Below are 23,759 nucleotides of genomic sequence, written 5' to 3' on the forward strand. Positions count from 1 at the left end.
TTTTGAGGACTCAATAAAAACACACACGGATAGCCAGAACATTCACACCTTTAATGGCGGAACACACAGGTCTTTTCATTTGGACAGATAGCCTTTTCACTCACGGTTCCCCCTCTTCTCTGCCGCTAAGCCTCATGGGAAAAACACATAACAACATAACAGCACCCTTTAACCGCTACAGTATTATTACTGTGCTTTCTTTGTGTTTAATGAATGAAAAAAAGAAAGTCAATAATTAACACATCCATTATGAAAACCTTTTAGCTAAGTACAGCATAATGGCAGTACCGATACAACTTCTACACCCTGAAGCCTGTCTGTTACACAGTCTTACGTTAGCTGAACAGATCAATATGCAATGTGTACTGTATCTGACATACATTAAAGATTTTATTTTACCTGAAAAGGCTTTTTACTAAACTGTAATTGTGTTAGCCACGCTAGCACCGAGTACAGTGTATCAGGCCTAGGCACAGTCAAACATTTGCCAACAACAGAAATCACTGATTTCAAAAGTAACCCTCAAAACCATGAATGTCCGACTTACCCAGCCTTGCAAGCACAATAGACATCAGTGATCTTGTCCACAGCTATATTTATACTGAGGGTGTGAGGATCTGCTGTTTTCCTCATCGACCGGTTCATTTAGCTGCGACGCGCACAATGTTGGAGCCATCGCGCGGCTAAAACACCTTGATGTCGTCCATAAAAGATGACATGAACTTGTTGGTTCCATTGTCGTGGCTGATATTTTGTGAAAATCCGGCAGAAATGCTACACTAATACTCTGCAGAGAGTCAGTCAAAATGAAAGACGCCATGTTTACATAGAAACTAAGCTTTGCGAGGCTTTGTTTGTGAGCCATGCAGCCACGTGGGACTGTCGAGGGGCGTTTCTGGGCGGGGCTTGGTAAAGTCCATTGCAGACCAGAGAAAACTAGAGAGTTTTCAATGTTGTTAATCCATTTATAGCAGTGGTTCTTAACCTGGGTTCGATGAGTCGGTCTCAGGGGTTCGGCGGAGCCTCTGCCGCGGAGGTAAAGACACACGTAAAGTCGTGATGACGCCCCGCTTTGCCATCACTTGCTGCAGAGGATCACGTTACATTGCTTAGCCAATCAGTGCTGGGGAGGAGCACTGATTGAAGGAGTTTCACTCTCAGCATGGATTTGAACTTGTGTCTTTAATTACTTCAGCAAAACTCACCATTTTTACCAAATTCTGTACCTTTCGGTGTACTTCTAAATCTGCTCCTTAGTCGCATCTTTTCGGGGTTGGTACTGCCTCTAGTGGCGTGGGGGTGGTAACACAACTAATATAATTACATTACTAAATCAGAATACCGCAAAGTCTTTATTATTTATTATAAATTTTTCATTCTCTTAAGAATGTAGAGCTAATTAAATGATCTAAATAAGACCTTATTAAAGTGGTTCCAGTTTCTCTCGATGGCCAACCTGTTGAAACTGTGGCAAAATCGGTCGTTCCTAGACAGTCAGCTCAGCTTTGCTGAAAACACTGATTATATTTTGAAGAACTGTTCTCAGAGACTCTACCTTTTAAGAAGGCTTAGTGATCATGTCAAGACTATGTCTTGAATTTGTGGGGTGGGGGGTGGCGGGGGGAATCATATTTTATTTAACACTACGGAAGGGTTCAGTGAATGCGCATTCGAAACTGGTGGATTCGGTACCTCAAAAAAGGTTAAGAACCACTGGTTTATAGTCTAAACAGGAAGACGTTACCCTCCCGCACCCATAAGGAGAGCGGCCTTCTGGAGGAGCGCGGCAGTCGTAACTTATGTCTGTTTCGGAGAAGCGAAACTACGCGGGGAAAAAAATCATTGTTAAAGTGCTTGCCCGGACTGCACAGGGTAAAAACTCGCAGAGTTCAATTGATCGGTTTGGATCAGACAGATCCTTCTGACTGATGAACCAGCGCAGCTCTGCAAAGGCAGATCAGGAGGAATTTGCCAGGCTGTGCCTGGCAAATTGCGCATTCAGACCCCAGCAGGTGAAATGCTGGTAATTTAATTGACGTCGTTTAATTTAATTTATTATAAGTTATTTGGGCCACAGTCAGTGGTTTTTGCCATTTCGAGAAAAAGTTAGATGCGTTTATCTGCATTATGTGTGATGGGATCTGGATTCATGATTCAACTAGGTGAATATTGTTATGTCCTGTTATTTCATGAAAAGGACAGCAGGGGGAGCTTTGACTATGTATGTGACAAAATATGCTGTATGTAAAAAAAGAAGAGAACGCAAGAGAGTAAAGAGAGAACTGAAGCTGAGCTATGTCTGATGCCTGCTTATTCCACTATTTCGATATAGCAACACCACAACAAATATTAACTAAGCCGCATAAAAATGCAGCTCAATAGCCTATATTAATGTGATTATAATTTGATGGGTAAAAATAGAACATGACCAATTTTTTTTTTAATGTCGGTCAAGATGATGGATAACAAAAAAGTCTAACGCGACCTCCGAGCACTGTTACACTGCCCCCTACCATTGTGGCATGGTACTTTCTACCTCACCATTCGCATTTTCACTGCACATCTACAACAGTTTATCACTGTAAAATCCAAACATTTTATTACCGTACAAAATACATGGAATCACCGTCAGTCAACACTGTAAAATAAGTCCGTAAATTTACGGCAAAAAAATGGTAAAATAGTTACAGTTGCTGACTGTGATATAAAAAGCACTTAATTACTGTAGAAAATACATGGAATTACAATAACTCCATAAACATATATTGCAAGTGATTTTGAAATGTAGAAAACAGAGAAATATATTGTAAAAAAAATCATTAAAAAAACATTGTATTGCCTGCAGCTAATTACCTTAAAATTAACAGAATTAATCAGTCAAAATGCCACATTTTGCTGATGTTTTTTTTAATTAAAGGTTTTGGCTCTTGTGTCCTTTATTTGAAAGTAGTTTGACAGGAAAGAGGGTTATGAGAGAGGGGGAAGACATGCAGCAAATGTTGCCAGGCCAGGAATCGAACCTGCAACCACTGGCACGAGGAATAAGGCCCCAATAAAGGGGTTGTGCTTCGCCCCTGCACCACCACAGCACCTATTGCTGATCTTTATATCTATGATGTAAAACCATAAACTAGACTGCAAAAGTACATAGATTAGGACACTGGTGTGATACTTTGGTTTGTTTTTTAATAATTAATTGTATAATGACTTTGATATATCAAACTGAAATCTCAAAGGAAGACCAGGTATCAAACTGGCAATCCACCGATTGCAGGGCAAACTCCTACAACCGACGCCGCCATCATTATGAGAGTTTGATTTTTCACTACCGTCAGCATCTTTATTTTACCAAAAGGATATGGCCAATTTTACTAAGGGAAGACCAAAGCTGCCGGTATCTTACTGTATTTTAGGAAATAAAAGTAGTTGACAGAAATGTACCTATTTTAGAAAATACTCTAAAATACTGGAAGCTTTGGTTGACAGAACTTTACCGTATTTTATAAAATATGGTAAAATACTGACAGCCAGTATTTTACTGTAATTTTATGGTGGAATTCTGGCAACCCCAGCTGCCAGTGTTTTACTGTAAAACAGAAAACATATTTTATCCGTAATTGTTTTTTACGGTGGAATTTCGGCAACCCCAGCTGCCAGCGTTTCACCGTAAAACAAAAAACATTTTTACCTGTAATTTTGTTTTTATGGTGGAATTCTGGCAACCCCACAATGTAAAAAAAACAAAAACAAAAAAAAAACAACATAGAATTTATGGTAATACGCCGGCAACTGGGGCTGGCGAAATTCCTCCGTAAAAACAATTTACGGTGTTGGGAACCTGGGTTGTTGGAATGGTTCCTTTTTGCTGCTTTCCCCCTCTTTCACCATCAGAGGGTGCCAAGAGGCTGTTCCCTCCTGAGGGCATTGCCGGTGGTCCCTGGATTCCTACACAGCTGCAATTAATAAGATCATCTGGAGGAGTATATGAGGAGGGAGCTGACAACACTTCAGATCCAGAGTGTTAGCCAGTATTTGGTACTACAGCCTTCTGTGCTTCTCACTGTGATCTCCTGTTGTGGACCTCAAGTGATATTGCCTTGTGCCTCTTCCTGATGTTATTCCTCGTGACACTGTGGACCCACTGGTTGCCAGAGTTCCACTGACACCTCCGCAGTAAACCAAACGTCCTTGGATTACCCTGTTGGCAGTCTCACTTGCCCCTTGCCTCCTGTGATCCAAAGCTTACCTGTTCGCCCTCCACCACAGCCTCTTCGTCAGTGAAGCAGCAACCCTCCACTTGAACCAAACCCCGGTAACCACAGTGATTCTTCCGCCCGGACAAAACCTACCTCCACCCAAGTAAGACCAGTCCGTTTATTCTGACACTGCCGTTTTCTACGACCCCTGAACTCACCATCTCTCTTTTTTTACATTCCAGTGCTCCGGTGATCCAGATTGCAGACTTTCCCCAGATTGTTGATCATTATTTTGTGTTTACAATAAACTTATGCAACTGATTTCTGTTCTCCGCCTGGTGTTCTGCATGTGGGTTAAGAAATTAGACTCCATTAGGACATACAGGTGAAATCAGTTTCTTTTTTGTTTTACGATAAAATGCAGGCAGCCGGGGTTACCGAAATTCAACCGAAAAAACAATTACGGGTAAAATAATTTATTTGTTTTACGGTGGAATTTTGGCAACTCCAGCTGCCGGCGTTTTACCCTAAAATCTACATTTTATTTTTTACAGTGTAGGGCTGATTAAAAAGACTAAATGTCACACACATTCATTGACCAACTGCCTGCTTCAATCGGTGCATGTGACACAGCACCATCAGTGATGAGGCACACATCATCACTACCTAGCCTTGCCCTTCTTACGTGTACTTGAACAGGTAATGTAGACATTTTCCGATTTTGACCACATAAGTTCTAAAATCAGAGAGAAAACAATCAAATTCAATTACATAACAGTCATGTGGACAAATTGATTTTCTCTTATAATTGTTAGTTATTCTTTATGAGACATGTCTGACTGTATGTCATTGTTTTACTGGATTCCTCAAGTTCTCAATAACTGCAGCAGTGCAACACAGTCCTAAAGTATAGGACTGTAACAATGTAATTCATCCGATATCCATTAGAGTTGATTGTTATTTTCCTTTTAAAATCCCTTGTATTTGCAAATAAGTTATTGTATGTTTGCTGTTATTGAAAGTAAAAAAAAGGTTTAAAAAATATATATATACATGAGTTAGCTTCATTTACAGCCATTTCACAGTGACACTAGCATAGTTACATTCAACCACAGCCATATACATATCTCTGAAGTCTCCTGCTTCACACAGTATTTTACCCCTCTTTTCTACTGACCTTCCAGCTTTGTGTTTTCCTGTTAGTTTCCCATAGTATGGGCTCTATGCACTACACACTTATGCGTTTGATTATTAGAGTAGAAGAATTTTCAGTTCAGCAAAGACAATAGCGAACCACTGTGATTTCAAAAATAATGGCTAAAAAAATCCGACAAGTTGTGTAAGTTTCTCAGTAGCACTACTTCAATATTGTGTTGACAGTGAAGTTAAGCTGGTAAAATTGTTAGTGGAGGGCAAAAACAATATTCTTTTACTTGCCATCCATTGCCACTCTGCCACCGTCGAACAATTCTGCTAACAAAATGAAACCTGAGATGTATGTATTTTTAATCTACTTTTTCTCTGCATCGGCTACACTCTTTGCCATAGCAACTGACTGACAATTCACACCAGTAATTCACTTTATTGCTCATCTTACCTTGTAAAAAAAAACGAATATCTTCAGAGGCAGCAAACCTTTCCAAACCAAACTTGTTACTAATGGACATGTCCTCCATCTACCTCTGGAGTGAAGCAATCTCAGATCGGAGTTCCTCAATTATACTGAGGCCTAGATCCAGAGGCGCCGCCTGGAATCTTGGGCCCTATGACAAAACATGAAATTGAGCCCCTCCTGCATACCTGCTGTTACAATTTCTTGAGTCTATCTGACCCATCAAAAGTGTCACAATTTTAAAGGCTTGCAACTGCCTTTTTTTCTTTGGTCCAATACTGATACTAGCACAATATTCATTGCTAGTGAATTTTACATCCAACAGTCCGCATACAGTATGCAAATAGGTTGCCTAAATTTTTATTAGTTTTAGTTTATTGAAATGTCTCTCCCCACCAGCAACAGTCATAGGCAACTTGCAAAATATACATAAAGCAGTCCAGACTTCTAAAAACTGCTATGTTGTTGCATTTTGATCAAGCTGCAGTATATAACTTTAATTAAAATAAGTTTTTTTCATATTTGTTAAAGCTGTCACCATGTTGTGACAGTTTGCTATGAAACAGATAATCAGTGAAAAGATCAATCTTCTCCACCTCCTCCCTGAGCTACTATTGCTAGCTAAAGTAATGTAACGTTCCAGCCAAAAACAACCAATCAGAACCTGGAGGGTCTTAGTGTTGTTAATCAACGTCATTTACTCACTGCCAAATGTGCTAATGGCAGAGAAACAACTTTCCATACAGGAAGGGGGTGTATACTGGTATGGTGGTTAGAGCTGCTGCTGACTGACTCATCTGTTGTTAAGCGCAATAAAAGGTACAGGCGCAAGTTAAATATATTAATTTGTTGGTAAATTTGTTCCTTCATTCAATAAATTAAATGGAGGCAAACAGTAGTCTATAGCTAAGCTAACTATGCTAAATGGTTCATAATCTCACACAGTGTACCCACCTCTCTTGGAGAAGAACTGGGTTACAAATGGGTTACTCAACACGTTGGGTTACTCTTGTCTTTTTCTCTGTCTATCTCTCTATTTTTAAATTTTTTTTGAAAATCCAACTATTATTTTTCTTGACAGCATAGTAACTACCACAGTCATTCTTGTCTTCTACCAACTGCTGCTTAACACCGTCACCTTCACGCACTAAGCAGGAACAAACCATTTCATGCAGATCCAGGAGGGTGTTCAGGGTTAATATGGATGTGTGGTTTTTGTTCTGGGAGTGGCAACATTTAATTTTACTGCTAAAAAATGTTTTAAAAACATGAAAAGATTAATTTTGTTAACAGGGCCCTAATTTTGGGGGGGGGGGACTGTCGGCCAGGGGCCCTTGGAATTGTCCTAACTTTCCACCCCTATACGGCACCCCTGCCTAGATCCAATCTACCTGGCACTGCAAAGACAAGCAGTTGTTGTGGTCAGGACATACAACTTCCACATCCTCCTCCTTTGGAGAATCTGGACGATGTCTTTGTTCCAAACACCAGGGCGAGGGATCAGAAGAGAGAAATTATTCCATTCAAAAAGAATAGGAACAGCTCTGGTTAGAAACCGGCGCTGTCCTTGTGGGTTTGATGGCTCTCTCATTTAATGGCACAAAATGAGCGAGACCTTTGTTTGATTTGTAATCACAAAATTACCTTTTTGAATGTTGACAATCTGTTTTTTCCTCAACTCACCCTCTTTAGGGAATGAAAAGAAACTCAAAATAGAGTTGCATTACATTGGCACTGTACACTTTGAGACGTAACAGTGGTAGATTAATAAGCTATTCTATCTTATTTGGAATGAAATGAAAACTTTGTTTTTTCATGTCATTCTCTAATCAAACAGCCAATATGCACAAAAAACAAGTCTGGAAACCTACCACTTACATGGTTTCCCCCAGAAAACTTGCTAAGCCCGGTGGTCAGGGTGCTGAGGCAGTCCACTGGCGGTCCACTGGTGGTCCACCGTGGTTTTGTATTAAAAGATGTTAAGGTGACAGGAAATTTAAAAATATCACTCGGTAATTATATGTTACGGGAAAACATCGCCAGTGAAACACTACTTAAACCCACAACTAGTCTTAAAAACAACAAATCAAAATATACAATTAAAAATGAATAGCAATTATTTGCACTTTTGTTCAATCCAAATTAAGTCAGCAGCTCCATCAGGCCACCCAGGGCTTCAGGGGCCCCATAAATGCTGATATTTTAACAAAGACCACAGATACATGAATGTAACACTTGTTTATGGAGATGATCAATGCTGCTAAATTTTATTCAATTTCAGCATACATAAATTTAAAGATTTTAAATTGTTTAAGATTTAAATGCAAGATTTTAAGGAGCTGGCAAGTTTACTTTGTAAAAGTTCAAAGAACAATATTCATAGTTAGCTTGTTTTGTTACCACAGCTACAATCTGATGCTATGAGTTTAATCTTTAAGTTTGAGCTCTGTTTGTTCACAAATACAATTTAGTAAACTGCAATTATAACTGACTGCTTTTTAGGTTGGCCAATTAAACTACTCCCCTTCTCTCAGATTAAATCCAACACATCTGTTAGAAGTGTTGTGTGAACCAAACCAAACTCTTTAGCAACAAAAGAGGGACCCTAAATCAAATTCTGCTCAAGGCCTCATACAACCTTGGACCGGCCCTGCATGATGAGGTAATCTACTGCACTATGCAGAGATGTGCAACAAACGGGAGATTTAATTCAATGCTGCTAATGTGGCTTTAGTAGCTCTTTCATTTTGTGTCTGTTGAGTTTTTAATAAGCGTCACAGAAACTATTCTGGTTGGTCGAGTTTATGGGACGAGTTTCTCAGATCTCTGCGCAGAGATAACTGTCTGACTAAGTGGATAAAGCATTTGATACGGTCTGATGCATTTTGTAACCGGAAAAATATTACTAAAAATAAAATCAGCGTGATGCGTTACAGACAGGAGAGCACGAAAGCTCCTAGTGCTAGTTCGTTAACTAATACACCGGCCAACCGAGGAACACACAGATAAACTTTATCAGTGCAGGCAGAGCCAGGCACTGGACGTGTTGAGATGGAAAAGCCGCACAAAATTCTTTGTTCACAAATATAAATCATTCTCACCACTCGCTCAACCCACCTCTGAAAGCGCGACTACAAGTTATTCCTGCACTTCATGTAGAGCTGCGCAAACGGAGCTAACCAGAGTGGTTTAAAGTCCTACTTTGATCAAAAACTCTGGAAAGAATCATAATTCCTCACAGGTGGTTGATGTAAATATCCATACAGGTCAGCCTGTGTCCAGTTTGAGTGAAAGGAGGCGCGCGTGATCCGCACTGAGGTAAACTTAATCCAGCTACTGCAGCGCACAAGGCAACACGCAGAGGCGCCAGCGGTGTGATTGGTCCGGGTTTAAGTGCAGAAACTATAAACCTATCTTCTATAAACATATCTTTTAGGAATAAATCTGCTCCGCCAGTGAAGCGTTCAGAGCAACAGAGACGCTTGCAATCCGGATTTTATTTTTTATTATTATTATTTTCCAGAAAACGTAAACAAGAAATGGTTAGCNCAGAAAACTTGCTAAGCCCGGTGGTCAGGGTGCTGAGGCAGTCCACTGGCGGTCCACTGGTGGTCCACCGTGTTTTTGTATTAAAAGATGTTAAGGTGACAGGAAATTTAAAAATATCACTCGGTAATTATATGTTACGGGAAAACATCGACAGTGAGACACTACTTAAACCCACAACTAGTCTTAAAAACAACAAATCAAAATATACAATTAAAATGAATAGCAATTATTTGCACTTTTGTTTAATCCAAATTAAGTCAGCAGCTCCATCAGGCCACCCAGGGCTTCAGAGGCCCCATAAATGCTGATATTTTAACACAGACCACAGATACATGAATGTAACACTTGTTTATTGAGATGATCAATGCTGCTAAATTTTATTCAATTTCAGCATACATAAATGTAAAGATTTTAAATTGTTTAAGATTTAAATGCAAGATTTTAAGGAGCTGGCAAGTTTACTTTGTAAAAGTTCAAAGAACAATATTCATAGTTAGCTTGTTTTGTTACCACAGCTACAATCTGATGCTGTGAGTTTAATGTTTGAGTTTGAGCTCTGTTTGTTCACAAATACAATTTAGTTAACTGCAATTATAACTGACTGCTTTTTAGGTTGGCCAATTAAACTACTCCCCTTCTCTCAGATTAAGTCCAACACATCTGGTAGAAGTGTTGATGTTTTTAGCAACAAGGGGGCCCCTAAATCAAATTCTGCTCAAGGCCTCATACAGCCTTGGACCGGCCCTGCATGATGAGGTAATCTGCTGCACTACGCAGAGATGCGCAACAAACGGGAGATTTAATTCAATGCTGCTAAAGTGGCTTTAGTAGCTCTTTCATTTTGTGTCGGTTGAGTTTTTAATAAGCGTCACAGAAACTATTCTGGTTGGTCTGGTTTATGGGACGAGTTTCTCAGATCTCTGCGCGGAGATAACTGTCTGACTAAGTGGATAAAGCATTTGATATGGTTTGATGCATTGTGTAACCGGAAAAATATTACTAAAAATAAAATCAGCGTGATGCGTTACAGACAGGAGAGCGCGGAAGCTCCTAGTGCTAGTTCGTTAACTAATACACCGGCCAACTGAGGAACACAAAGATAAACTTTATCAGCGCAGGCAGAGTCGGGATGGAAAAGCCGCACAAAATTCTTTGTTCACAAATATAAATCATTCTCACCACTCGCTCAACGCACCTCTGAAAGCGCGACTACAAGTTATTCTTGCAGTTCAAGTAGAGCTGCGCAACCAGAGCTAACCAGAGTGGTTTAAAGTCCTACCTTGATCAAAAACTCTGGAAAGAATCATAATTCCTCACAGGGGGTTGATGTCAATATCCATACAAGTCAGCCTGTGTCCAGTTTGAGTGAAAGGAGGCGAGCGGGATCCACGCTGAGGTAAACTTAATCCAGCTACTGCAGCGCACAAGGCAACACGCAGAGGCGCCAGCGGTGTGATTGGTCCGGTTTTAAGTGCAGAAACTATAAACCTATCTTCTATAAACATATCTTTCAGGAATAAATCTGCTCCGCCAGTGAAGCGTTCAGAGCAACAGAGACACTTGCAATCCGGCTTAAAAAAGAAAAAAACCAAAACTTTTTATTTCATTTTATTTTTTATTATTATTATTTTCCAGAAAACGTAAACAAGAAATGGTTAGCCTGGAGTAAAGGATGGCGGGCCGCCAGGCCTATAATACACTGGGGGAAACCCTGACTTACCTTTTATGACACTCAAAAAGCTAGATTGTAGTAACCAGTAGCTTGAAATGTATAAAATTTCTATCCAGAAATTTGTCCATGCATACATTATAAGCCTTTTAAATAAGACTTTCTGAGAAACCTTGATGAGCACCTGTCTCAGACACTAACGGTCTTTTCCTGTTTATTTCTTCATTTTTGCTTCTCCCCATGTTCCTCACATAAGCCACAGGAGCTGACAGATATTTTGGAGATCAGCAACATGGTGTTCACTAGCCTCTTCAGCCTGGAGATGCTTCTTAAGATGCTGGCTCTCGGACTCTTTGGCTACATCAAGAACCCTTACAATAGCTTTGACAGCATCATTGTCATAATCAGGTAGGAGGAAATATTTGGTTGTGCATTGGCAGTGAAATGAAAGGTTTAACATTAAAACTTTGTCATGTTATTGGAAAATCATTTTTATCATAACTTCACAGCTTCACAGCTGCTGGTACAGGGATTCTGACTGAGGTGGCTAAGCCAAATGGCTGAACACATGCTCCAGAGGGCCTGTGTTCAATCCATTATGTAGTACAAAAAGATGAATTATGAATGTGTTTGAAGCCTTTACCTGTTTACTGGGTTTTTTCACGCTGCTGTCATTTTCTTTAAAGAGAAATGACTGAATCAACATTGAAACAATGTTAGGCAGAAACATCGAATCCATATTGAAGCCTGACATTGAAACAATATTGAAAGTGGTCAGTCACGTACATGTTGAATCAATGTTAGGATTTCAACCATAACTGATACATCAATTTTGATTCAACCATCATCTGAATGTGGAGGTATACACATTTGTGTTGATTTTATATTGAATCAAAGTTAAGCAATCAACATTGATTCATGTAGGTCTACATCGTAACATACCATTCAAAGTTTCTTCAATGGTGATCTACACAATTTTGGCAGATGATGGGTATTATGTAATTCAAAATTATGTTACATTACATAATATATTTCCAAAAATGTGTGTACACAAACTTAAAAAATGACATGGCATTGAGAATACATTTTATTTAAGAAAACATGCATAGATATGTAAACATATTTGACTCTTTTTTGACTGTCAGAACAACAGTCTGAAAAAAAGAACAGCGTCCATGAGGTTAAGCTTTGTACTGTATGAACCAAGGAAACAGTTGGTGTTGGGGTAACCCAAGTTTGACTCTGGTTGGTGTCAATTTGGTTCCTTGATGCCTTCCTTCCACTCTGGTACATAATGAAGCCACTTCTTTACAGTTTTGCTGTAGTCTTTGTCTTTGTCAGTCAACTTTGGATCAAACTGCCAAGCAGTTTGACCCAAGATAAGAGGAAGGAAGGTGCCGGTTTGGGCCAGTTCGAAAGACAATAAAAAGCATTTGAAAAGTTTTGAAGCACATTGAAATATTAAATAGTGTATTGGTTATAGTTCTGAGAACAAACACAGAAACCGTAAAGTTCCCCTTGTATTCTCAAATTTAAATTAATAAGGACACGCTAATGAATATTCATAATATGTATTTTAATGTTGGTCAACATATATAATCACATTTACCTATCAAGCTACAGCATAGTGTAGCATTTATGATACTGCACTAATGTAAAAATGAGGGAATCAATATTTAAAATAAAGGGATGTTTATCAGAAAACCTAAAGATATAATTCAGGGAGGATCAGGGTTCATTTAACATAGAAAAATAGTGCAAAAGATGATTTGTATTGTAGTTGGATTGAAAATTATTTACAATATACTGTATATGCAGTATGAACTTCAAATATACTGATTAACATTTCCCCTAACCACAAACATTTCCAAATAAGTTGATGATTAAATTTATTCAAAAGTGTCCATATGCTGATAAAGATCCCGCACAATTAGTAATGGCCCAGTTCTTTTTACCCAGTTACCAATCCAAGAATCAAAAATACTGAATCATTGATTAGCAGGTTTTACAGATTAGTAACAAAATTTACAGGAAGGATTCACAACCCCCTGAACTCAAATGCTTAATTTAAAACATAATTAACCCCCGCTCAATAATTAAATACTCTCACCCAAAGGAGGAGGAGTAGGGCGCAACAAACAGCATAAATTGATTCAACATTGGCTTTTCAATCATTAGAATTCGACCACAAAACAACATTGATTCAATGACATCTATTCAACACTGGTTACTTTGCTAGAATTGGATAATTGTTTGATGGTTGATCCACCATCAATTGTTGACCTCAACCAAAAATCAACCTTTTTGACCATAATTCGCTATCTGTAGATAGCAACTGATAGTAACCATAAATTCAGTTTTTCAGTTATTATAGCCATCCATTTTCTTTACACCCTTGTCCCTTAGTGGGATCGGGAGGGGTGCTGGTGCCTATCTCCATCTAATGTTCCGAGCGAGAGGCGGGGTACACCCTGGACAGGTCGCCAGTCTGTCACAGGGCAACACAGAGACACACAGGACAAACAACCATGCACACACTCACTGTTTTTGGACTGTGGGAGGAAACCGGAGTACCTGGAGAAAACCCACACATGCACAGGGAGAACATGCAAACTCCATGCAGAAAGACCGGGGCTGGGAATCAAACCCAGAACCTTCTTGCTGCAAGGCAGCAACTCTACCAACTGCGCCACTGTGCAGCCCCCAGTTATTATATGTCACACAGAAAATAATTTACTCTTTTTCCCCTGAATGAAGAGATTGTTTTTTGAATCTGTGTTTGTCAGTGGTAGATATGTATCCTAGTGTGAACTGTGTATTTCAGTGTGTGGGAGATTGTGGGTGAGGCCGAGGGAGGCCTATCAGTGCTGCGTACCTTTCGCCTGCTGAGAGTTTTGAAGCTGGTGCGCTTCCTTCCTGCTCTGAGGAGGCAACTGGTGGTGCTCATGAAGACCATGGACAATGTAGCCACATTCTGCATGCTGTTAATGCTCTTCATCTTCATATTCAGGTATTTGAAAGTCTCTTTTGCTTCATTTATACATATTTAGGCCAGAGTAGCTAAGTGCTGTGAAGGTCTATTGTAATCATAGTGTTTCTTCTGGTGTTTCTTCATATTATTACGATTCTTCTGTCAAATGAATTGGCTTTTTGGGGGTTTTATCATATTTAAAAAGTCACCAAACGTCACAGAAAATTGTCCCCCAAGTAAAATGTTCAGATTCCAGTGGAATCACAAGTGGGCGTGGCCACAGTGCTCTCTATCCCCCACTAATGTGAGATAGGAGAAACCATAGGTTGTAGAGATCTGAAACTCTGTATGTAGGTAAATCAAGAAAAAAAGTCTCTTGGAGGTACCCTCTAAAATGCACAGGGAGACAGCCATTTTTGGGTCAAAGGTCAAATTTTGACCATTTTTCAATTTAACTCACGTCAAGCTTTAACAAAATCCTCCTAGGGATTTCGACCTATCACCTTCATTCTTGGTCAGGATGCAGCTAAGGGGTGGGGCTTTAAAAGTTATCAAAACGGGGACTTTTTGTATATGTTGAGAGGGCGTGGCTGGGAGCCCAAGTTGACGTAATCGTCAAAGAAAACAAAAAGCTACAACTTTCACATACAAAGGTCAATTGGCACCAAACTTGGCATGAGTGATCTTGGTTGGATGTCGTCATAGTCTGACATCATCTAAGCCCCACCCCTCAGTATAGGAAGTGACTTGTGACTATTTTTATTTGGAAATCTCTATCTCTGACCCCCTTGAGCTAATCAACATGATCTTATGTCAGAAGACACATGACAACTTGGTCTCACTTGCTTTAAAACGCAAAGAGATTTTGATGGGCGTGGCGAAGTTACAGGTTGCCATACATTTGGCTCTAAATTCTCCAGATTTGAAACAAGCTGCACCAAATTCACTGTGATCGATCCATGTCTGACCCCCGATGGAAATCCACAACAATCTTTGGTGGGCATCGCCTAATATCTCTACAGTGCCCCCTAGAATATTTTAAATGATCAGCCCCAAGCCATGCTTTAACCTAGAATTATGAAACTTGGTAAACATGTGCATCTTGTCAGGATCTATAAAAAAGTCTCTTGGAGCCATGGTCCAAACCCAGCAGGAAGTCGGCCATTTTGGATCGATGCTGCCATTTTCTCTTTTGTATAGATGTATCTGAGCGAACTCATCCTATAGCTTTTGAAATATTGTCTTCAAAATCACTCAACACACTCTTCAGACATTGAAGGTCAAACATTATCAAAGGATTTCTCGTACATCAAAGCAAACTTTGTCAAATTTTTGACTATTCGCCATAAAACAGCAAGGTTCAATAACTTCCGCATGCAATACAGACCAGCCCTCATCACATTTACATGGTCAACTGATGACATCACCTTAGCCCCACCGACTTCCAATAGGAAGTCACCTGTTTTTTCTGCATAATGTCTTACTTTTACTCTTTGATTCATATGGGTTTAAACCCAGGCCAACTGACATAAAATGACATGATGATGAATTCTGTCATGGCGGATTGGCCGTATGCATACGGTCACCTCTAAATCATACAGGTATCATCAGATTTGCACCAAACTTTTTATGATTGACTTTTGTGAACCTCTAAAGAGCCCAATAGCATTACATTGTAATTTGACTCCACTGCACCCACTAGGTTATTCCATCAGCTATTGTCTCCTCACTGCATCGGCCGATATGCACCAGATTTTTCGTGCGTCGTCAGTGAGCGTTGCCAAACGCATTCATGTGTATCACTTGGTGGACAGGTGCGGGAACTGTGTGAGAGCATCTGCAATGGCTGGCAGGCAGCGGTCGCAGGAGGCTGGAGCAGCGCTGAGCTGCAAGGGCCGTTTGAGGCTGCTTGCAGCTTTAATTTCGCTTAGAAATGCAGTTTTATTCAATTGTATTCATAGCAAATGTAATCTTTTTTTGGGGGGAGGTACCGTGGTGGGGCAACGGTAAACCACAACCCATGTATGGAGGACTTAGTCTTTGGTCGTCATAAATTCGAGTTCTGGCCTGATGACCTTTGCCACCTGTATTCCCCCTCTCTCATTACCCACTTTCCTGTCTGACCACTAGAGCCACAAAAATCTTTAAAAAAAACTAAGGACCCCAAAGGCAATATGTAAAGTTTAAAAAAGCAGCAGAAATAGAATAGAGGTCAACGGATCTATAGAAGAGCATTCTCCTAAATGAGCAGAAAAGCTTCTATTCATCAGGAAGAATTTGAACCACGATGAAATGCCCTTCGACACCAACCATCTGCTCAAGTCTAAAAAGTACAATCATGGGCATAGCTTTCTAAAGGACTGGTGTGGACATGTCCCCATCAACTTTGGCCTAGCAGGGACAGTCTCCACCAATATTTTGAACACCTTTTCTCTTTTATTAGCCTGCATCTGTTTGCAGACAGTAACTCGGCAGCAGCTGCACACTGTTTTTAAAGCATTAACAGCCAGTGCATGACTGCTTTTTAAAATTATTTCAATCTGTAGAGACTCACACAGAGAGAGAAATAGCAGTTAGACAATTTTATTAGACCGAGAATTTGGTGCTCGGACACTGGCAGAAGACATGCAAGCTGAGACTCGCTGCGAGCTTGAGTGATCAGCTCCAACAAAGCTCAGGTAAGTCTTCCCTGGGCCCGGTCATTGGTGGTGGAGCTTGGAGGGGAGTCTTGATAGGACCTGAGGTGTTCAGGAGGCTGATGGTGGAGATGGGGAGGAGGTGGGTTGAAACACGACTGAAGCCATCTTGAAGCACAACTGAACCGGGTGGACCTATGGCTGCTTCACCTTTTAAAGGAGCTTCTGCTGGATGATTGGACTGAAGCGGAGCGGTGGAGCATCCTGGTTGGCTGCAGTGAAGGCGTGGTGATAGATGATGTCGGTTAAGGAGAATAGTCTCACAGTTTGAACTTGTACTGAAGGCTTCATTTTGTAAAAGATAAATGGCAAGTTTTCTCAGTGATCTATATTATTGGATTGGACATCACATGACTTACTATGGTAAGGCTGCCCTGGTATTGTGACCCAAGGCAGACAGGTCCAAAGTGAAGAACCAGACCAAGTTCAGCCCGAAGACCCCTTATGATGAGCAAAACCATTGGTCAGCAGGGCCCCACTCTGGAGCCGGACCTGGAGGTGGGGCACATTGGCACCGCCAGACTTTAACCATGAAAATCTGGGTCCCCCTTCCCATGGGCTCTCCACCTGTGAGAGAAGCCAAATGGGTTGGGTGCAGTGTGGGATGGGTGGTAACTGAGGGCGGGGACATTGGCGATCCAATAATCGGCTACAGAAGCTGGCTCTTGGGATGTGAAATGTCACCTCTCTGGTGGGGGAGGAGCCTGAGGTAGCTTGTGAGCATAAGCTAGAAATAGCCGGCCTCACCTCATGGCTCTGATTCTGGAACCAGTCTCCTTGAGAGGGGTTAGATATTCTTCGACTCTGGAATTGCCCCTAGTGAGAGGCCCTAGGCCGGAGTGGGCATACTTTTTCTCCCCAATCTCTGTGCCTTTATGTGGGAGTTCACCCCGGTGAATGAAAGGGTAGCCTCGCTCCTACGAGTGGGAGAATGGGTCCTGAATGTTGGTTGTGCTTACGCGCCGAAGAACGGTTCAGATTACCCACCCTTTTTGGAGTCCTTGGCAGGGAGTCCTTGGAGGCCTGCCAAGGGGAATGCCCCTCCAGGGGACTCCCTTGTTCTGCTGGGGGACTTCAAGGAAGGTCATTTATTTATTGTAGCATATTTTCAGCAACAAGGCAGTTCAAAGTGCTTCAACGCACCAGTGGGCAATGACAGTTGGACCTGGAGGGGTGTGGTTGGAAGGAATGACCCCACTGATCTGAATCCGAGTGGTGTTCTGTTGTTGGACATCTGTGTTTATGGTGGATTGTCCATAATGAACACCTTGTTCAGACATAAGAGTGTCCATATGTGCACTTGGCACCAGGACAACCTACGTTCGATGACCAACTTTGTCATTGTCTCATCATATCATTGTCTCATCATTGTCTCACATGTCTTGGACACTCCAGTGAAGAGAAGTGCGGAGCTCTCCACTGATATTGAATTGTATGACCAACTCCATATTACTTAGTAGTCATATTTCTTTGCTGGTATTACTTGAAAATTGTGCATTTTAATATCTCAGTTCAATTCTTGATCTATATGCAAATACTTCATATAATGTAAACAGTGGTATAAGGGAAAAACGGTTTGAAATGTAGAATATTACAAAAAAATAAAATTTTACCTGAAGTACAAACAGGATAACAAAATGAACAGTGAATATATAATATACTTCCTAGCAGTCACTCTGGAGGAGAGGGGAAGTCTGGCTCAGCTCAGTCCAGGATGACTCTAGTGACAGGGTAGCTATTGAAGTCTGCAGGTAGACTTTTGAGTATCTGGTCCTCTGGTTTTGGCTCAGAAACACATCATGAGGTGTTACAATGCAAAATTGAAAAATTAGAAACAAAATATAACTAATAAGTGTTCATATTTAGCCTCACAACATAATCAAAAATGAATAAACCCTAAGCTCTTTTTGATAGTTTTGCTTGAAAATAAATTTACAGTATCTCAAGAAATTAAATGTTTAAGTAAAATAGTTCCTGCATTGCAATAAAAGAAACTGCAGGAAATGTTTGAGCTGTAACAACACTGAAGTTACTGAGTAAAAGCAAACTGAAATATTTACTACTCAGAAAATGCCTATTAAAATCTGAGTATTCTTTTGTATTATTATTATTATTATTATTAGTGGTAGTAGTATTTTGAATATGTAGCTGAAAGTAATTTAAACTAGAGAAATTGCTGCTCCTAGTGAAACAGCCGTGAGAATGCATATTTGCAGAATGATTACTGCAGAAAATGCAAGAAAAAGCAGAACAAAGCATAAAAAGCAGGGGAAAAAGCAGAAGAAAGCTACAGTCATACATGGTGGAAATCTTTAGATAAAGAGTGAAATTTAGCCTAAGATATAGCACAGATTAGCAGAAGCAGTAATTAGTATAAAACCTGAAATAGTTGAAAAAGTTGAATAGTAAAACATAGGAAAAGAAATAGCATAAAGTAGCAGAAGCAGAAATTAGTATAAAACCTGAAATAGTTAAAGAAATTGAAAAGTAAAACATAGCAAAAGAAATAGCATAAAGTAGCAGAAGCAGAAAAGTTGAAGCAGAAATTAGCATATAGTTTATAATTTCTGCTTCAACTTTTTGTTTTACTTTTCAAAAAGTTGAAAAGTAAAACATAGCAAAAGAAATAGCAAAAATTAGCAGAAGCCGAAATTAGTATAAAACCTGAAATAGATGAAAAAGTCAAAAAGTAAAACATAACAAAAGAAATAGTGTAAATTAGCAGAAGCAGAAATTAGTATAAAACCTAAAATAGTAGAAAAAGTTGAAAAGTAAAACATAGCAAAAGAAATAGCATGAAGTAGCAGAAGCAGAAAAGTTGAAGCAGAAATTAGAATATAGTTTATAATTTCTGCTTCAAGTTTTTGTTTTACTTTTCAAAAAGTTGAAAAGTAAAACATAGCAAAAAATAGCATAAATTAGCAGAAACCGAAATTAGTATAAAACCTGAAATAGTTGAAAAAGTCAAAAAGTAAAACATAAAAGAAATAGCGTAAATTAGCAGAAGCAGAAATTAGTATAAAACCTGAAATAGTTGAAAAGTAAAACATAGCAAAAGAAATAGCATAAATTAGTAGAAGAATTTAGTATAAAACCTGAAATAGTTGAAAAAGTTGAAAGTAAAACATAGCAAAAGAAATAGCGTAGATGAACAGAAGCATAAATTAGTAAGCAACCTGAAATAGTTGAAACGTAAAACATAGAAAAAAAGCACAAATTAGCAGAAGAAATTAGTATAAAACCTGAGATAATTGAAAAAGTTGAAAAGTAAAACACAGCAAAAAAGCACAAATTAGCAGATGAAGCAGAAAAGTTTGATATATGAATTGTTAAAATTGATTAAAGTTTGCAGAAGACCTTTGTAGACAGTAAAACCAGTAAAGCAGAAGGCATATACCAAAAGGTAGACAAGCAGAATGCTGACGCACAGATATAAACAGAGCACAACAGAAAAATACATTGAAGGAATAGGAGAAGGGGTGACATGTCTGTACTCCAGAAGTGTTTGACAGAAAACAGTAAGACCTGTAGCAATGATAGTTCCTTAAAGTAGACATTCATGGCTACGTTTTAAAGCATAAATTATTCCTGTACAGGTAAATATGTATGAACAGCATCATTTTGTTTGTCAAAAAGCATGAAAAGTCCAACAATTGTCAGTTACTAGAATGTACACTAACTGACAGTTAGAATTCTCTAACAACAGTTACTGTTGCAGTTCTATCAGCTCAAACCAGTCTGGTCTTTCTCCTTTGACCTCTGGCATCAACAAGGCAATTGTGCCCACAGAATTGCAGCTCACTGGATATTCTCTGCAAATCCTAGAGATGGTTGTGCGTGAAAATCCCAGTAGATCAGCAGTCTCTGGAAAAACTCAGACCAGCCCGTCTGGCATCAACTACCATACCATGTTTGAAGTCTCTTAAATCACCTTAAATCTGATACTCGGTTTGAAATGCAGTAGATCGCCTTGGCCATATCTACATGCCTTAATGCAGTGGTTTCCAAACTATTTCTGGGCCCCCCCATGGCTTACTTACTTACTGTCTGGTTGAACGATGTGTGTGAGCGAAGAGGGGGGTGGGGGGTGGATTCTTAGAGACTCCCTGTTATACTTAACCCCTGCTCCAGATGAACAGAGGCGGGGGGGATCAACTTTTTTGGGGGCAAAATGAATTGTAGCTGAACATAGACAACAACACCAGTAGCCTACAAGCTACTTGTTAACAAGCTTAACCCTTAGGAGTATTGGGTCTAAATGGCCGGGCTACAGCAGCAGAAGACCACACCTGGTGCAACTTCTGTCAGCTAAGAACAGGAAACTGAGGCAACAATTCACACAGGCTCACCAAAATTGGACAATAGAAGATTGGAAAGATGTTGCCTGGTTTGATGAGTCTTGATTTCTGCTGTGACATTCAGATGGTAGGGTCAGAATTTGGCGTCAACATCATGAAACCATGGATCCATCCTGCCTTGTATCTACGGTTCAGGCTGGTGGTGGTGTGCAGTGGTGTAGGGGATATTTTCCTGGCACGCTTTGGGCCCATTAGTATCAATTGAACATCAATTCAGCCTCAGGTGACCAAAGCGCTTCACAACAAACACAACATCACAGGTAGATAAAATTGCATTGTGTCAATGCCACAGCCTACCTGAGTATTGTTGCTGACCATGACCATTCCTTTATGGAAGTAGCCATCTTCTGATGGCTACTTCCAGCAGGATAATGCACCATGTCATAAACTGTGAATTATCTCAGACTGGTTTCTTGAACATGACAATGAGTTCACTGTACTCAAATGGCCTCCACAGTCACCAGATCTCAATCCAATAGAACACCTTTGGAATGTGGTGGAATGGGAGATTCAGAACATGGATGTGCGTCCAACAAATCTGCAATAGCTGATGCTATTATGTTAATATGAACAAGACTCTCTGATGAATGTTTCCAGAGTGTCTGGAAACATTCAGTACCTTGTTGAATCTGTGCCACAAAGTATTAAGGCAGTTCTGAAGGCAAATGGAAATCCAGCCCGCTACTAGCAAGGTGTACCTAATAAAGTGGCCAGTGAGTGCATAGTGATAATTCTTTACAAAAAATATTAGTGAATTTTGCAACTGTTTTCAGCTGCGGGCAAGCACCAAGAAAATATACAGACTCATTCCATAAATTAGAATATGACTGAAAAGTTCATTTTTAATAATTCCATCACTAAGAGAAAGAAATTATATAGATTAATTAGATGACTTATGTTTTAACATCTTTATATTTCTTAGTATGTTAAATAGCTGCTAAAAGGTACTATTAATCTGACAATCCCCATCAGAGTGTATTGAATAAGACTATGTGGCATTCATAAAGTGGGGAAAAAAGTATTTAGTCTGCCACTATTTATGCAGGTTCCCCCACTTAAAAAGATGAGAGAGGCCTGTAATTGGCATCAAAGGTAGACTTCCACTATAAGAGACAAAATGTGAAAACATATCTAGAAAATCACATTGATTTTTTTAAAGAATAAATTTGCAAATTATGGTGGAAAATAAGTATTTGGTCAAAAATAAAAGTACATCTCAATACTTTATGTATCCTTTGTTGGCAATGGCAGAAGACAAACAATTTCTGTAAGTCTTCACAAGGTTGGTCCTAGAGGTGTGCCGATCGATCGGCCACCGATCATAATCAGCCGAAAAAGTTTATGATCAGTGATCGCCGATCACTCTGTTGTTGCCGATCACCAAAACCGATCACATTTATCTCACTTCGCAGCCTGTGTGCAGCTTATCTCCTCTTTCCTTCACACTGCGAAGGTGCGCAGCAACAAATCCTGTTGTGTGGAACTATAACACTCTGAATGAATGGGGACGTGTGCGTGTTCAGCGGAAAATTACCTTGTGAGTGAAGCACGTCAAAATGCATCAACACAACGAATCTAATATGGCATTTAAAAAACAAGCACTTGACGGAGTTTGGCTACATTGAGGCTCAATGGAGGACAAAAAGGACATCCGGAGCGGCCAGATACCGAGTAAAGCAGCGCACAACTACCAACCCTCACCCAGATTAGCATCACAGTCAGAAAGCGAAACAAATAACCCGAAAAATATTTCAAGTCTTCAAGCTGGCAGTGTAAGACGCTGGTTCTGCTCTTGCTCTTGGACCGCCGCTTCACGCTACTGTTAGTAATATTCAGTGGCGCAACTACACATTATTCAGGTGGATGCGAAAACATAAATCGGCGCTACCCCCATCCCTCTCTCCCCAGAAGGAAGGTTGAAGGAGCGTGGAAAACATACGCTCGCTCTACACTACCCCCTCCCCCCCCAGAAGACGTTACGTGAAAGGTAAAACTCGCTACATTTACCTCGTAACATGCGTGAGGTGAAGGAGCGTAAGGCGCGCTGAAGTGTATAGGAAAACATAATCAGCGCGCCGCCCCATCCAGACGGGGTTTGGACGCCCCCTCTGGTGCTGCGCCCCTATGCGTTGCATGCGCTGCATACCCCCTTTGTGCGCCACTGGTAATATTTCACAGACGGAGCGCTGCTGACCAGACAGTGAGCTCTCACACCGGACGTCTGTTTAAAGATGCAGCATGTAACATACATATCTAAAATCTTTTTTTTTTTTTATTATTACAACATGTTTGTTATGTCTAAATTAGGTGAATTTATTGCCAGATAATTTTTCCATTTTGCCAGATAGCATGGTATAATTTATACTTAAACCAAATAATTTACAGCCGTTCCAGGCGATTGACAAAGATCAGTAATTGGCAAATATCGGCCTCATGGATGGTCCGTATCAGAAAAGGCAGCAAAAACCTGATCGGAGCATCCCTAGCTGTAACTGGAATTTTAGCACATTTATCCATGCAGATCCCTTCTAGAGCAGTGATGTCTTGGGGCTGTTGCTGGGCAACACAGAATTTCAACTCCCTCCAAAGGGCTCTATGGGGTTGAGATTTGGAGACTGGCTAGGCCACTTCAGGATCTTGAAATGCTTCTTACAAAGCCACTCCTTCATGGCGGTGTGCTTACGATCACTATCATGCTGAGGTATGGT

The 23,759-nt window shown here is 40.1% G+C and overlaps 1 protein-coding gene across 2 annotated transcripts in view; it reads left to right on the plus strand.

The window, feature by feature from the left end:
• LOC103130789 (voltage-dependent T-type calcium channel subunit alpha-1G-like) overlaps positions 1 to 23,759 on the plus strand; it is a 166,375-nt gene that overhangs the window by 137,198 nt on the left and 5,418 nt on the right. The window contains exons 11-12 of one of the 2 annotated variants that reach the window (XM_016666184.1): positions 11,289 to 11,434; positions 13,851 to 14,036. In XM_016666184.1, the coding sequence (XP_016521670.1) occupies positions 11,289 to 11,434; positions 13,851 to 14,036 (332 nt within the window). Of the gene's footprint in view, positions 1 to 11,282; positions 11,435 to 13,850; positions 14,037 to 23,759 lie in introns of both variants that reach the window. The other variant, XM_007542289.2, reaches the window with a different exon arrangement.

Source organism: Poecilia formosa, unplaced genomic scaffold, assembly GCF_000485575.1.
Source record: "Poecilia formosa unplaced genomic scaffold, Poecilia_formosa-5.1.2 Scaffold676, whole genome shotgun sequence".
In the NCBI taxonomy this organism is placed as follows: Eukaryota; Metazoa; Chordata; class Actinopteri; order Cyprinodontiformes; family Poeciliidae; genus Poecilia; species Poecilia formosa.